Genomic DNA, 17521 nt, shown 5'->3' on the forward strand with positions numbered 1-17521 from the left:
AAATTAATTGTCATAATTGTTTTAATTAATTCAAATTCGAAAACATATGTCATCAACAAAGAGCTCATTTAATAAAAACTTTCGAGAAAAAACGAGAGTGAAATATATTGTTTTATCTTTTTATCATCCAAACTGGATGAAATATTGGCTACAATTCTTCCATGAATATTTCATAGCAATGAAAAAAAAAAAAAAAGTTTTCTGTGGGAATTATCGTCCGCGGTTATTTCTAAAATTAAAATAGTCAATTAAGTATATTTATATTAGCCGTAACAATTCATTAGAATATGAAATATCAAATTAATATTAATAAATAAAATGGAACAATTTCTTCTGTTTTAGGAAAGTGACAAATCATCTTGTATTTACGATAAATTGTATTTAAATTGTTCAGTTCTGTCGAGATGAGTTGTTGATGACCTCTTTTTGTTCTAATATTTTTCAACCCAAATTAGAAAATGATTTAATAATGAACTATAATAATGTTGATAATTATTTTTAACTTCAATTCTATACTTCTTTTACCTGCAAAAAAACTTTTACTATTTTAATTCTTTTCTAAGAGAAAAAAAAATCTCAATTATTGGAATCGAAAAAATCGAATTTTAATAATATTTATATTAAATTGTATCCATCCATAAGTCAAAATAAAATTGTCTTAATGCATACGATTAATGATTCTCTTAATTGAATATTCTTTAAAAAATGTTTCAAACTATTCCAAATCTATATACTATGTAAACAATCATTTTTTTTCAGTTGCAGCTAAACTTATCTACATTATTTAAAATATTTTAATTATTAACAATTAAAATATAATTGTTAACGCTTGATATTTTGAGAATTACTCATTTTTTTAAAAAAGAAAAACCAAATCTCCATGCATTTATATGCATCTTTTACTATAAAATAGATAAGGAATAAAAATTAAAGAGTTGAAATCATCTGATAGATAAATTCTTTACTTACTGTAAGCGAATGGCTTCATTATATATGAATTTAAATTGTTTATTTAAGTTAATTGTTTGGTACCAACAAACTACAATGTTTCGCTCTCATTTAAATATTTTATTTAAATTTCCTATCGATTTATTTCTCTCTTTTCATCTCATATTCGTAAACTTTTAAGTCATACAAAATTATCAGTGACAACTATATGTCGTAGTTGTTAACGAATAAAATTCGTTATAGTAGATTCTTTCTCAATACATTCGTCTACATCAATTCCAAACAAAAAAAAAAATCAAGAAAGGTTCTCCTAACGAAGACCTATAATTTCTCGACAATTGATAAGAAAGTTATTTATCACTTATTTACTTAACATCTTACCTGTCGCATATTTTCTATTCAATAAAAACCAAGCAGTTTCTCTTACTCAATAAGAATCAAACAATTAATTTCCTTTAAAGATGTGTAAAAAAGAAATTATCGATATCATTTCACAATTCTCTGCAATATATTAAATTATTATTAATAAATTTTTATTACAATCTTCAAAAATTAGATGAAATGGATATTGATTGATTGATTGATCGATTGATCGATCACTTATGTCGTTTTTCAGAAATCATCTTCGCTGCTAGTATCCAACTTCTTAATATTTCCATTATTTCCTTCCAATTCTGATTTGTTCTAAAAAATATTCGTCACTTTTCGTTTAAAATAATTAGCAGAAAAAAACAAAACAAAATGGAATAGAAATTTGCAAAAAAAAAAAAAAAAAAGGACCAGTTTATTGCGATATGGAATATTATCACCGTCATCATCAACATCATCATCTCCATAAAAAATATCATTTTCTTGATCATCATCATCATTATCATCATCATCATCATCATCACTAATTCCTGCCCCAATCATATTGCCAAATACTTTTGACCCTTAAAAGAAAGCAAAATAATCCCTATCAGTTTGAATATTTTATAAGAATTAATTTAAATTCAATAGGTAGAAAGCTTCAAAATTATATGCATGCTTTGAAGACCTTTGACTTTTGGTTTTGTTGAATTTGCTTCTTTATCTAATCCAGCCATCCTGAAAATTCATTAATTACATCAATCTAAATTCAATGGTTAATTATTTCATTGTTGACTTATTTCTTTTAGTAAAATTATAAATTTATTAAAAAATATTTCTCTTCACTTAATTTTTCTCATAAAATTATATTGATGAATTTAATAATTGAATATCATATACTGTGCTTCTCGAAGTATTAATTCTTGTGCTCGCATGCGCTCCACCATATTGCGCATATTTTGTTCAGCTTCTACATTTCGTTCGTGTTCTGCTCGATCAAATTCATTCTAAGAAAATTTTCATTCAATAATAATTTCATCTAAAGTAAAAAAAAAAAAAAAAAAGAAAAAAGGCGAGAAAATTTTGAGTTGTACACATAATTCTTTCTTTTTTTTATAATGAAAAGATATTAATAGTTAAAGTCATTTTCTGTCAACTGTCACACATACCTGTAATCCTTGTAAAAATGATACATTTCTAAATTTTAATACATAAATAGCATATAGCTGTTTCAATTTCATTTCATATTTCTCGTATTCATCCATACATTGAGGACGAAATGACTGCAACGCTACTTTTTTTTTGCAATTTTAAATTAAGTAATTATAAGAAGAAAATTAATCATAGAATAAATAAAAAAAGAAAATATTCATCTTTTAATAGGTTTACTTATGCTAAAAAAAACTCAAATATATATACAAGCATTAATAGTAGTTTGCTCACTTTTTTTTTCTTTCATTTCTCGATTGTCAATCAGTAATTCTCATAAAATAAACTTTACAATAATAAAGTAATAATTTCAAGTAAATAAATACTACGCTTATTTTATATGTAATAATTGAAAAATTGAAATACTTGTAATTTAGCTAAGCGTTTTTGTTGCTGATCATATTCCTTCTTTCGACGTTCAATTTTTGCATCCAATGCTGCTTCATCCGAACTAACATTTTGCAAATTGTGATTTATTACAGCTAATTCCTCCTTTAAAACTATACAGAATTAATAATTTCAATCCAAATTATTAAATGTTTCAATCTATTCTCATTATTGTTTAATATTTAAACTTTATGCAACTATTTTTTCTTTTTTTGAAAAACAATTTTATCTTTTTATCTTATCAATTACGTATTTACGTGTGCTTTTGATAACAGCATAATGAATTTATATTTAAAAAAGAAGAAAAAAAGGGATAAGTTATAAAAATAAAAGTTTTGATGATAAAAGATGCAAATATTTCGTAGTTCAGAAAAAAAGAAAAAAAAAACGATAATTTTTTACTTCTATCTGCAATATTTATTTTGTTTTTAATTTTCTCAAAATTAAAAAAAAAGAAAATATATCGATGAAAAGTTTCATTCAATAATTACTAATAATAATCTAAAAATAAATAATATACTTGTATAGCTTGAGTAGCTTGTAAAATAGCTTTTTCACCATCTGATAAACTTAATGAGAATGATAATGCTTTGTTTCGTTCAACCTGAAAAGTTCAACTTTTAAAAATAGATCATATCAAATAGGTCATGTTCTACAATAATCAGATTAATCACGTGAAAATTTCTTAAACTACTAGTTTACTTTCAGAATACTAATAAATGAAATTTCACCCTTGCAGTGACCTCTTTTGCCAAAAGGTCATACAATGTTGCACCATGATTTGGAATTTGTAATGCTAATTGTTGACATTTTTTTAGCTCTTCGCTCTGAAATTTTTTTTTTTCAGTTTTTTCTAATATTGCATATTTCAGTTAAAAATTGAAGAAATTTATCACTTTTATAGCTAATAGCTACAACTATGTTAGATATTTTTATAGTGACGTACGTGTACGTAAGAGAATTATTTGTAATAAATTGAAAAGTAAACTTATTTTGCTTGATATAATATTTCTCATCGAACTAATAGTAGCATTTTGATCGAAATCACTTGTATGACGAGTTATTTCATATAAATTTCGCACAACAACAGCAATCTCTTGAACTGCATATCCATCTGCCTTCAATTATAATTTAATGAAATTAATCATAAGTCATTTTTTAATTAAAAATTAAGCTTATTATTAATCTACACTTCCAAACATTTCTTCCCTTTACAAATTAACACCAAAACTTTTAGTATTTAATTTTATTCGTTAAAGAAGAACTAAAATGTGATATTTATATAAATACATAGAATGTATAAATGCAATGACTAGATTAATTGTTTTGTAATTCGAGAATCATTCAGAACATAGCTATTAATTATTTTAAATTAAAATTTAAATATATGAAAAATTTTACCATGTATAATTTCTTGGGATTAAGTTTAATTCGAGCTTTTTGAAGAATATAAAATGTAGCTGATTTTATAAAAAATGCTCGTTCTTGCTCTGTTTCAATCACAAGTGGAATGGAAATTTGCGCATCGTATCTGAATGATATATGATAAACTGATTATATGATAAACTGATTATATGATAGACTGATTACATAGAGTTAAATGCATTACTGATTGTGAAACTTTTAAACCAATTATAATTTGTAAAAAATTCTTTAGAATTCTAACTGAAACAATTAGATAAAAATGAGTTATATCTTAAAATTCATGCCAATTTATATTTACTAAATGTTAAATTCTATTTTACTCAAAGAAAGTTGATAATATATATCAATCACAACAATGGAAACAAACGATTGATTGAAATTTCAAGAAGATTTACCTATGCACTAACCATTCCAATATTTCGGCGATTAATTTAAAATTTGGTGTTCGAAAATTTTCCATGGAAACAAGTCGTGGGTAACCAAGAACCCGTAACTGCTCCACCATATCTAAAAGCAACATTATTATTAGGGCTATTTTAATTTCATTTGATGTTAACACTCAAAAAAATAAATTTTTTTAAAAAGGATTAATTTTGAATTTGAATTCAATTATATTCTTTATTTAAAAAAGTTTTAGAATTTTACTTTGAATTTAGCTTGGGATTTCACATTGATAAAATAAAATAGTATACAAAATTGTGTGTTAAAACAAACTTCAAATAAATCAGAATGGCACAATTTTGTCATAGCCTAGGACGTATCCAACTTTCAATTAGGCCATTTTACCTGTTTCACCTTAAATAGCCTTATTAATTTAATTTAATAAAAAAATAACTTTTTTTTAAAAAAAAAAAAACAAAAGACAAAAAACAAACTTCTTAATTCTCTGTATGACATTCTAATTTGAATGCAATGGATGAATAGCAAAACTTTATGAAATGCTAATGTTGTTGCCAAGGAAACTAATTTTAGTATTTATCCTAAATGTGACTGACTGATCGTTTATAGAACGAAAGCACTTTTCGTACTAAAAGGTAAAACAATTTATGAAATTTAATTGGCTTTCTTTATCAGATTTCTTCTCTGCAATAATCTTTTTTGAGTTAAAACTAAAATTAAGAATAAATTCACTCTTTATGCATTCTTTAAAAAAAAAAAAATATATATTATTGATTGTTCTTTTAAAATTATGCACTGATTCTAATTTAAATATTTTCAAATGTATGCTTATATAATTTCAGTTAAAAATAAAAGATTCTAGTAGAGTGCAAAATATTTTGTCAATAATTAATGTAATCAGCACAAATTGATTTTTTTTTGTATATATTTATAATATATTGATAAGTGATATGATAAATGACAATTGCATAATTAAAATTTATATTTGAGTTTTAGCATAAGAAACAAGAAGATTCAAGAGACCATCAAATAGTTCAAAATGTTCAATTGTATTGCATCGTTGATTTCGTACACTTTTAATCTGCAAGAAGAAAATACTTATGAAAGTAAAATATGCTTATTACATTTGAATGAATATTTTATGAATTTATATGTTACTAATAATATTATAATTTTCTATTAAATTTATACTTTACCTTTAATTTCATATTCAAATTTGAATTCAATTTAAGTATGCACTAATCTTTTAAATTTCTTTTGACAAACTAATAAAATATAATTAAGTCAAATACAATCTAAATTATATTATCAAATACACCTGAAGCAATAAATTAAATTTTGCAATTTTCCAAAAAGAATTTCAATTCTATTACTGAAAACAATTAGTTAACCAATATAATAATAATTATAATAACTCTTTGGCTGAAATCTCAATGCTATCTCATCGCAGTAATCAGAATTTCATTATTAATTTAACCAAATATTAAACTAACTGTATCAGAGAACCGAATTCGATTTTTGGTTTTTAGGCGCTCAGATTCCGTATCAAATACCGCCCATACACCAGCACGATGAGCACCTGTTGGACATACGACAAGTTGTGAGCATTCACGGGGTTTATCCTCTAATTGCTTATGGACCTGAAATTATTTAATGCATAATTTAATAGTATTACTTAATTTGCACATATGTATTACAATATCGTTAATAAAAATGCATGTTTGCAATATTCTAAAGTATAAATAAACAACATAATAGTATGCTAATAATTAATATAATTATAAATTAATTAATTACTAGGTATTAATTTATAATTATTGACCTATATTACTGATTTATAATTACTATTTTTAGCATCCTATAGCCATTCTCAATATGTTTTTTCCTTTTAATTTGTTTCTCAAATTTCCATAACATATTTATATCTAATAAATCCATTTTTTTTTCTGGACAAATTTTTTGATTAAAAGAAAATCGGTTTGCTTCATCCCTTCCCTTTCCTATCATTCCCGTAGCAACAAAAAGTTTTTAAGAGTTATACAGTCATTTGCTTTCCAACATTTAACACTTTTTTTTCCGTTGAATAATACTTAGAAATGCTTATGCTTTTTTCTTAAAATTTTCAAATTTCAAAATAGTCCAAAAAAGGTTATTTTATCACAAATAAAAGCAATTTAGTATAGTTTCTTGAATCCATTAATATAACTGAATTAAAAAATGAAACAGTTATGATAATTTTTATGTTTAGTTATGTTAGTTATGATAAAACTAACAATTAGATCGTAATCGAAAAAGTAATCATTTAATGCAAAATTTAATCCATGATTTAATTTAAAATTATCTTTAAATAAAATAAGACTAATATATTAATATTAAATGACACTATGTTGTAGCTCTTTTTATACATTTCATTTCAAACATACAATTTATTATTCATTTTAGATTTCATTAAACTACTATTTTCTAATTACTGTTTAACTAATTAACATACCAATTTATGAAATTTAATGAAATCATCTTTTGGTATAATCATATCATCGGTCCATGTGTTAAATGTTAATAATTGATATTTCTGTTCAATTTTTTCCATTTCTTTCATTACAATCAATTTATAATGGCTATATTTTTCAATTGTTTCCTTTGATAAGGAACGACTTTCATTTTTCTCATTTCGAACACTTATTGTACCATACTTTCGTGGTTTTGATCCCATAATATATCTATCAATTATTATTATTATTATTATTATTATTATTATTATTATTACTACTATTATTATTATTATTATTATTATTATTGTTATTATCATTATCATTCATTATCAGAAAAATTGTTGATAAAAAAAAACATTTTCATTTATTACTATATGTATTATTATAGTTCTTAAACTATTGTAACAATCTTTGTCAAATGATAATTGATTATTATCATTATTATTATAAAGAATGAAGGAGAAAAAGATAAAGCAAAAGAGAGAGAGAAAGAGAGAGTGAGTGATAAATTATTAGTTACTATTAAAAACATACTGTTCATTATCATTTAAATTCAAATCCATAAGTACAATGATCAATTCTGGTTTGCACTGCATTACCAATCGAAAGAAATCACAGGCTGTTGTTTCATTAAATGGTGCCTGAGCCAATACATATTGTTTGGCCTGCATTAAAAAATAAGCCTAGCCTTAGGATATTAAATGTTTTTCTTCTTGAATTTATTATATAAAAATATAAGCATACAATAAAAAGATATATTATATTTTGCCTGTCTGCATCCATCAACATATGATGCATGATAGTAATCAGGCTTTTCATTCAATACTACTCGAGTTCGATCCAGAAGAAATATCTCTAAAAATATTTACTTCGATAATATTTTTTACAATTTTAAATTATCATTTTTCTTTTTTCTTGTTACCTCAATTTGTTTTTAATTTTATTTAATTTTTCCATTTTTCTAATCAATTGTTTAATACTTTATAATCGAAACGTAATACAAAGAAAATTGATGCATAAATAAATAGGAAATCTCATAAAAAAGAAAAAAAAAATCGCTTCCATCAATTTTTTTCATCAATTAAAGTTAATTTAAACTTTTTATCAAAAAAATTTTTTGGCACGATAAGCTATTCGATAAATAAAATACATTTGGAAATTAATAAAAAAATCAAATAATAAAAAATCAAAATTAAACAATGCAAAAAAGTTCAATGCAATTAGAGAAATTTAGCACATTTGCGCTCAGTTTTATTCATTATGCAAATTATTTAGCGCTTATTCACCATTTGGAAATTTGTTTTTTGCTCTATTTTCAGCACTAAAAAATGCAAAAAATGTGGGTGATTCTTTTTCAAATTGTTCGTACAAATCTGCAATTCCCTCTCCAAGTTTACGGCCATTAGCTTTTAGCTGAAAATTATTAATCGATTTTAAGTTATACTCATATTTCATTTTTAATTCAATTACAATTCGAAATTTCAAATCAGAATTAGCATAAATATGTGGAATGTATTAGCATCGTCCAGTAACCATTTGATGTAAAAACTCTAATAATAAGCTTATACTCTAATAAATTTACTATAAAAATTGCTAGCAATAGAGTTATACAGATCAGAGTTGTTTGTAAAAGTGAGATATTGTTTCGAATTTTAATAAATAATATGAAATCATTCAAATGAAATAGAATTTAGAACTGAGTGAAATTAAATTTTAATAAAATCAAGCCAAAAAAAAAAAATAATTTTATTATAATTTAAATTTAAACAAAAATTTGAACATTTCTCAAATAAGAACTGAATAAATAAAACAGAAACCGGAAATGAAAAAGAAAAGAAGACTTCAAACATTTCTGAATCATGCAAAATCCGATATACTTCTATTTTCAATTCGTCAACTGAAGTATTACTAATGTCATATATGCTGAAAGTGTAACAGAATTGCGTTCACTTTTAAATTTCAATTCTGAGTTAAATAACGTGAAATCAAATAATAAACAAAACGAATCGTACGTGAGATGCAAGTGACGCAGGCGTTAATATCATTTTTGTTTTTCCACGACGAACTGAACGCATCGAACTGCGTACATTCTCAGCACTAATTGCTACAGCACCTTCCTTTGTTTGAATTGTGTCCACCATATCTTCAAAAATTGTCACATACTATCACACACACACACACACACACACACACACACACACACACGCACAAGCACACGCACACGCATGACAGACAGACACACACACACACACACACACACACACACACACACACACACACACACACACACACACACACACACACGCACAAGCACACGCACACGCATGACAGACAGACACAGACACGCACACATGCACGCAAAGTGTTGAAATTGATTATTACTTATTGAAAGTATAAAAGTAACACGAAGGGTAGATAACATGCAAAGAAAAGAAGAAAAAACAAACTTGTTATAGCTGAGACCTTGGAACTACCGATTGATGGAAGTTATATGCGAAAATATGACTGTCATATCACAGTTCATACTTTTTGTTTAGTTTTTTTTTTTAAATAATTTGAATATTTAAATATATTTTTTTTTAAATGGGATAAATATTAATGTAATTAGGAAACATTTGATAATAATCAGTTATGTAATTTGGAGAGTTCTTTTTTTTTGTATTTAAATTTAAACTTTTTATTTCCATCTTGGAATGTTTACTCACGTAAATCTGACGTTGCGTACTGACGACGTTATAACTTATTTAAAAGCATCAAAGTACTAAATTTTATCGATTGATGCTAGCATTTTTTAATAAAATTTCTCATATTTATTTATCACTATTAATTTATCCATATGTTAACATATTTCAAGAATTATTTGATATGCATAAAGATGATGAAAATCAAGATAATGTTACTGGTGTTGAGAAATTGTCGAGACAAATAATTCAGAAACCAAGGATATTGGCTCGACGAGTTTGGAAAAGATCCTCAAATACTCCAGATAGGATTGAAAGCGCGGTATGTTCCGTTTTATGATCAGTTTAGAATTTAAAAACTGCTGTGCTTGAAAGAATTTAAAAGAAAGCATAAGGTTTTTGCAGCCTTTGGATCCTAAACCATGTTCGACAGAGAAGGAAGAATTTGAAGAAATTAGAAATGAAGAAATAGATGACACTGAAGACATATTCAGTTGTACTGGTAAACTTAAGTTTTATTACTTATAGTTTGTTTGTACATATCATGGAAACTGTTTAAAATGTTTTTATGTATCTTAGAGAAATTATTATTCCAATAGATAAATAATTTGTCATACCAAACTAACAGGGAAATTTAGAGTTTCAAATTCTGTCATCTTCCTATCAGTGTCGTTTAGTTTAAAACAAATTTCAACAATATTTAATATTCGCCTGGAATGAGTCATCTTTATGTTGCATAGCTGACTCTTTGGTAATTAGCTGCACGGCTTAAGCACATTTTTATTTAAATTCAAACACTTCTGACTTACCGGAGTGTTGGCTCACGTAACCTTGCGTTGTGCACCCACGCGTCACTTATATTTGACCTTTCACATTTGTCACACTTACATACGTATTTTAATAATATCTATTGTTCCTCCAATCTGTGGACTGCTCTTTTAATATTCCAATGTTCTCATTACTTTATCATGACTCTGCTGATCGTGATATTCTCGATTTTTCTTTATTCTAGGAATTATTTAGGAATGAAATTGTTAAAGATTTCGCTTTTGTAAAATTTATATTTGATATAATTAGCATTGTTTATTAGAAGAAATTAGCAATCTTTAAATAAAGAGATCACCGAAGTTCTGAACTTTATCGATCGGTCTGTATAATTTTCCATATCTGTTTATCATTATCAACTTATTTTTGGTAATATATTTTAAGAATTAGGTGATATGCACAAAGATGATGAAAATCGACATGCTAGTAGTGCTGAGGAACTATCAAGACGAGTGATTCGGAGACCGAGGATATTGGCTCAACGAACTTGGAAAAAACTATCGAATACTATAAGTAGTATTGAGACCACGGTATTTTATGTTTTTATCAATTTAGAAATTGGAAATTGCTATGCTCGAAAGAATTGAGAAAAGCAGCAAAATTTCTTGTAGGATTTGGATCCTAAACCATGTTCGATAGAGAAGAAAGAATCTGGAAATGTTGAAATGGATCAGGCCTCGAATACTGAAGGTATTTTCAGTTGTGTTATATTCTTATATATCTGTTTAGAAATTCTTATGTGTCTTAAAGAAATTATCGCAATATCCAAATAACTTGTCATGAATCATTACATACACAAAGGAAAGTTTAGAGCTTCAAATCCCACCATCACACGATCGGTAATTATATTATTGCAATTGAAACTTTCAGTAGGTGCAAGTTGTTTGTGGAAATACGACTGTCACTTTTTTTGTTCCATACTTTTAAGTAATTTGAATGTTTGAATATAATAACTGTCTACAACTCAGCCAGGAAACATCTGTATTAGCCATGTGTGAGTAGGATTAAGGGAACATATGAATGGTGACAGATACTTTTCGTAGATTCTGGTCTTTCAGCCTTCAGTTAATGCAAATTGATGAAATACTTGAAGATATTTTCTTCCAGCTTTTCTACTTCTTTCTGTAAGCTAATATCTGATTTCTCAGGTAACAGACAATCAAATCTATTTCAGTATTTGGCATAGTGAAAAAATGACAATGGGTAATATTGAGAAGTCTTGAGCTGTTTAAAGATTTTTATGCACTTGGTAATCGTCCTGGTATCAGTTTGTTTTTGTTTTAGAAAAATGTGAATATGAGTCAAACTAATATATAGCAGATCATTGAAATCAATAATTATAATGGATTTTATAAATTCAAAATTATTTTACGAGTTTACGTAATTCAGTTTTTAAGAAACCCAGAATTTATCATAGCATAATTATTATCATTTGTAGAACTGGATAGCACGATTGAAAGAATTTTTCCTGTGAATATCAAAAAGATTAATTTATATATAAACACCGTAATTATTCACATTGATATTTCTAATTACAAATGTCACATAGCGTAATGTCCAGTATTGCGCTATGTGATCATTGAATAGGTGGACTTTTTCATCGGAAATAGGAGGTTATCGTTTGCTTAATGAATAACTTCAATTTCCGGTCCAATATCGAACACCTGGAAATATGAGCAGATGAAGTATTCATTCTGGAATTACACTGAAGAGCAGTAAAAGTTCTAAACACCGGAATAAATCGCCGTCTTGGTAATATTACTCAGTCATATCAGGCATGAATAATTAACCTTACCTCATGCTGTTCAGCAAATGTAAAATGTTTTTCAACTGCTCGTGTGTCATCCTCGTCATTCACCTGCAACAAAATGCTCGACAGAGCAATAAGTGGAGGTAATTGAAGAAGGAAGGGAATCAGTACCTTGCATGGCTTTTTTGAACAGGATAATTTCATGGAATTCAAAGAAAAGTAAGATTTAGGTGGACGAGTAAAGAACGAAGCTAAAAAGCAGGCATTAAAAAAAATACTTACTTGTTCAAGATCTACTTTCTCATTTTCAATTTTCAACGGGCCTCTGTGCTCGAACTGACTTGCAATTAGAAATATTTTTTCTGCAACAAACGTTACTAACGTCAAGTTTAATTTCGGTAAGTTAATTGAGGTGACACATATGAGGAGGATGAGAGAATACAAATCAAGTAATAGCCTAATAGCGATAAATTATTATGATATTCGTAGTTAGCGTAGCAATTTAAATAAATAACTGGCAAAGAATCAAATGAAAAGTACCATTCTTTGCTCGCATACACATTCTTCCTGTTCTTTTATCGCTCAGTTTAAAATAAATTTTAACAATATTTACATTCATCTGGAATGAGTCCTCTTTTATGTTTAGAGATTTAGCAAGAAATTTGCATATTCTTTGTGCTATGGCTTAAATTAATTCATCTTGTCTTCCCAACCAAATTTCTAATTTCGACCTCAATTTCGTCTTTCCAATCAAATTTCCTTGGAAAAGTTGCATAGCTAGCTCTGTTGCTTAAGCACATTTTTATTTAAATTCAAATATTTCGAGAGGCTCACGTACCTGAGTTGCATACCCACACATCACGCATATATTTGTCTTCCACATTTGTAATAGTTACATACAAATAAGCAGTATTTAAATGATATCTATTGTTCTTCTTTTGATCTCTGACGTCCGTTGTGATCTCTTGGTCGACATTTCTTTGTTCTAGAAACTATTATTAAAGATATTATTTTTGTAAAATGCATGTTTGTGAAGTTATCTAAAGATTAAGTATTACCTATTAATACTGGTCGTCTTTGTAATTTTCCATATCTGTTTGTTAATATTAATTTATCTATGTTAGTATGTTTTAAGTATTGCTTGATATGTGCAAAGATGATGAAAATCGACATGTTACCAGTGCTGAGGAACCGTCGACACAAGTGATTCGGAAACCAAGGATATTGGCTCGACGAGTTTGGAAAAGATCCTCAAATACTCCAGATAGGATTGAAAGCGCGGTATGTTCCGTTTTATGATCAGTTTAGAATTTAAAAACTGCTGTGCTTGAAAGAATTTAAAAGAAAGCATAAGGTTTTTGCAGCCTTTGGATCCTAAACCATGTTCGACAGAGAAGGAAGAATTTGAAGAAATTAGAAATGAAGAAATAGATGACACTGAAGGCATATTCAGTTGTACTGGTAAACTTAAGTTTTATTACTTATAGTTTGTTTGTACATATCATAAAAACTGTTTAAAATGTTTTTATGTGTCTTAGAGAAATTATTATTCCAATAGCTAAATAATCTGTTGTGATGAATTACAACATACTAAGTTGAAAGAGAAGTTTAGAGTCATATTTTTATTATCATTGTTACAGAAAGAGTTAAAAAATTCTCTTCAAATTCTCTGTAATAGTTATACTTTTTAGCTCTCAGTGAAACACTTCGAAAAAACAAGCCGCTCCATGTCGCTGAACATGTCCCGGTCTTGTACGATACTCAGCTGCGTATGCGTTTTGGTAATGAGGAAGATGTATCTGATCGTGTTCGCATGATTGGTGTCACTCTTGCCGAACGTGCCTTAAAAGCTTTGAGAACCGTATCAGGAAATGGACCACGTTTTCAAGTGAATTTTTAAGATTATTTTGCAGCAAAATCAACTATTGAATGTATATTTACATGATTAGGTTCTGGGAAGGATTTGACGGTTGACTTTATGAGATATTCATGTCTAGCATGCTAATCCAGTATATCATCATGTCACCACTAGGATTTGTAATTAATCAAATACTTCTGATGATTAGTTTCATTTTTATCTATTTCTCCCTTCATTTTCGATTTCCCTATTTCTGTCTTTTTTCAGTTTACGTTTCCCAAAGAGGCTGCAAAAGTCAACTTAAATTCAGCGGATGACCCAGCTAGTGTATCTCAGATATTAAGTGGTTCTCATCCAGTAGAGCAAGACAAGTGACCAACTTATTATTATTGTTTTCTCATTTCCATCCCATCTGAACTTCTCTGTTTTCATTTCTTTTTTAAAAAATTTGGAAGATTTTTTCAAGCGAATAACTTGCAGCCCATCTGCCTCATCTTCCGGAAAGTCTTCCCGAAGCCCTATCATTCTTCGGATCACAAGGACGAAATCCGGTAGCCGGAAAGCTTCTACGGATGTCCGTCGGCATACGAAACAAAAGGTGAGTCAGTGAAGGATTCTTCGATATCTGAGGTAATGCTATGAATTCTTTTTTCATCCATCTAATCAGGCATGTAACTTATTTGTTTCATGCAAAACTCAGCTTATGTGCGGTTGACAGAAGCTGAGGGGAATATGAAATCTAAAGAAAAAAAAACTTGAGTCAAACTGGTGAAGCACTGCTGTTAACGATTAAGCATTTTAAATGATCACTATCTGATCAGTTGCAGAGTGCAGAGTATGATTTGAATAAACCTTTATGTATTTTTAATAATATGGAAGTTTTTTTATTAATCAAACTACCAAAAATTTAGGAATGTCGTAAAGAACAGAAAAAAGCGAATGTTGTAACGCGTAGGAAAAGGACAAAAGAATACGATTCCCCGAGCACATCGCTTGGATATAGGAGTTCTACCAATCAGACAAAAGATGATACCGAAGTGGCTGCTGAGAACCCTACTCCCGAAGAGAAAGCTGTTGTCGACCAGGTATATTTTCATGTTGAATCTTTACCTCACTTGTCTCACTAGTACGAGAAATTAAAATTATTGGCAACTTTGAGATAAATTCAAGCATCAAAATTCATCTTTAATTAGTTGTCTAATGATTGATGTTGATGTTATCTAATGATTACATACCTACTTACTTGTTTATTTTAAGGTATTATTACTTTGTAGACAGTTCATCAGGTCTATAGATTATGCTGATGCCAATTGGTATAGCAAACTTAAAAAGGCCGTAAGTACCTTTGTTCAATTAGCTTCTCTTTTTTCCTTAAAATTCGGTCAAAAAATTGTAGTAGTGATGTCGAATAGGGGAATCCATGTTGTGCAATGTCCTTTGTCTGTTTGTCATCATTAAAAACTCAATATACTGACTCCATCAAATAGTCTTTTCGAATAGCGATCTTTGTATCTTTTATGTTTCTCGTACTGCGTCACTTTTCACGATATTGCAAAAGTTTTAGTGATTTATTTAGATATTTTGATTTTTAGATTTATTTTCGATTACATCAGTTGGTGGAGAATATGAAGAATGCAATGTCAAACCGTAGGGAATTACGCGAACGTAATGAGGAACTTCGCAAATTGCATGATCATCTCATTAAGCGTAAACAGATCACTGAGCTTCAACATGAATATCAAGAGGTCTCTAAATTTTCACGAATTTCCGTGGATTTTTGATTATGTATGAAATTTATGGCATTTGTTTGAAAAATATTCGATGAAGATCACTTTCAGGTTCTTCCAGGTCCTAGCAGTGAAGGTTTGAGTTCTCAGCCACCAGAATGGTTTTAGTTTTTGTTCAGTCAAAATGTCATGTGTTTTTTATTTACGTAAGTCTGATTTCAGTAACGAAAAGATTCCGAATTATAGGTGAAAAAGTAATGCTGTATATTTTAGCTCTCATGAATGCATGTTATCATTTAGAAAAGACAAATAACATCACTCCCTGACCATATAGTTTTTCTGAAAACTTCAAATTACATCTTCGTAACAAATGAAAAGTGTTATGAACGATTATAAAATTCTATATCAAGATGTTGTAGCATTATAGGAATATCTGTCATACAATTTGCTTATTTGTACAGTGTCTGATATTGAATATAAACTAGAATCTTTTTAGGATATAAGTAAATTTTAGATAAAATAGAAATAGTTCATCCATCCAAAATAAATTGAAGGATAGAGGTAGCAAAATAATTTGTAGTGAAAGGTAAGATAATAAGAATGCTAGTGAAGAAACAATGCTTATCCGCACTTCGGCGGAGAGGAAGTATTAGAAACTTAAGCTGTTACTTTACTCACATTTTTCACTTCCTTTTACAATTTATGCCATCTTGTCTTTTCCTGAAGAAAACTTACATGATACCTCATTATACCTCATTGCTGTGCTTTTAGATTTAACATTTCTACATCTTTCACCTCCCTTTATAAATTCCTTGCATAGTTTTTTTTTTATACTTCATTGTTATGTTAATTGTATCTCTGCAATCTACCAAATCTTCTGTGTTTTATTCTTGTTAACACTGTCTTTCCCTCGATGATGATAATGTGAGAATTTGGAGTCTTTGATGGAATTTTTGATTTCTCATGTTAACTTTTTGATATAGCACTATTATTATTGTTTTGAACTAACCGGTGTTTTTTCAGCTAATTTATACTTCGCTTTTAGTTTTTTGCTACTAGCATAGATTAGGAGAGGACTAGAAAATTTCTTAGGTTAAGAAAAAATCCTGAAATATTTTCTTGGGTTCTAATTCAAAATTTCATAGGACATTTAAGGTTTTTCGTTCCTATCCTATCGCAGTGGAATACTGATCACTCTATCTTCCAACTTTTTTGTACAAAAAAAAAGAAAAAAAAATCGAAAGTTGATAGATTAAAGATACTTTTATCATCAGCAAATAATATGTTTCATTATCTTGAACTTCACAAATCAGATCAATTATTTTACCATAACAAGACATGTCTAAACAATATGACAGTGTCGATCAGCGCGATCTGATGCCAAAACAAAGGGTCTAGGGACAAATAGGAAAGGTGATCAACAAAATCCGAAGGTCAACATTAATAATATGGGAGTGACGGGATTAAGAGCA

The 17521-nt window shown here is 28.0% G+C and overlaps 4 protein-coding genes across 5 annotated transcripts; 2 read left to right on the forward strand and 2 right to left on the reverse strand.

The window, feature by feature from the left end:
• Window positions 1-1560: 1560 nt before the first annotated feature.
• On the reverse strand, window positions 1561-9349 carry Bma-dyf-3 (Protein-tyrosine phosphatase containing protein; the record flags this gene model as incomplete). Its single annotated transcript, XM_043076480.1, has 17 exons — window positions 1561-1632; window positions 1729-1880; window positions 1985-2034; window positions 2197-2303; window positions 2466-2579; window positions 2872-2997; window positions 3413-3496; window positions 3624-3719; window positions 4294-4423; window positions 4713-4824; window positions 5740-5797; window positions 6210-6356; window positions 7208-7436; window positions 7743-7873; window positions 7978-8063; window positions 8495-8621; window positions 9221-9349. The coding sequence occupies 17 exons, from the start codon at window positions 9347-9349 to the stop codon at window positions 1561-1563; spliced, it is 1950 nt and encodes a 649-aa protein (XP_042932414.1).
• A 724-nt stretch (window positions 9350-10073) lies between these two features.
• Bm9054 (Uncharacterized protein) lies at window positions 10074-11911 on the forward strand (the record flags this gene model as incomplete). The annotated part of the gene is made up of 5 exons (XM_043076481.1): window positions 10074-10211; window positions 10295-10391; window positions 11099-11244; window positions 11326-11404; window positions 11889-11911. 5 exons carry the CDS (start codon window positions 10074-10076, stop codon window positions 11909-11911), a joined length of 483 nt encoding a protein of 160 aa, XP_042932415.1.
• A 428-nt stretch (window positions 11912-12339) lies between these two features.
• Bm9055 (Uncharacterized protein) lies at window positions 12340-13026 on the reverse strand (the record flags this gene model as incomplete). The annotated part of the gene is made up of 4 exons (XM_043076482.1): window positions 12340-12378; window positions 12510-12572; window positions 12747-12826; window positions 13005-13026. The coding sequence occupies 4 exons, from the start codon at window positions 13024-13026 to the stop codon at window positions 12340-12342; spliced, it is 204 nt and encodes a 67-aa protein (XP_042932416.1).
• Window positions 13027-13610: 584 nt separating this feature from the next.
• Window positions 13611-16217, forward strand: Bm9056 (Uncharacterized protein; the record flags this gene model as incomplete). Of its 2 annotated transcripts, XM_001902286.2 has the most annotated exons (9): window positions 13611-13745; window positions 13829-13925; window positions 14156-14352; window positions 14590-14693; window positions 14803-14920; window positions 15234-15407; window positions 15580-15657; window positions 15915-16067; window positions 16161-16217. In XM_001902286.2, the coding sequence occupies 9 exons, from the start codon at window positions 13611-13613 to the stop codon at window positions 16215-16217; spliced, it is 1113 nt and encodes a 370-aa protein (XP_001902321.2). The 2 variants fall into 2 exon arrangements, with proteins under 2 accessions (XP_001902321.2, XP_042932417.1); XM_043076483.1 differs by lacking the exon at window positions 15580-15657.
• Window positions 16218-17521: the final 1304 nt, after the last annotated feature.

Source organism: Brugia malayi (assembly GCF_000002995.4).
Source record: "Brugia malayi strain FR3 genome assembly, contig: Bm_v4_Chr1_scaffold_001, whole genome shotgun sequence".
NCBI lineage: Eukaryota > Metazoa > Nematoda > Chromadorea > Rhabditida > Onchocercidae > Brugia > Brugia malayi.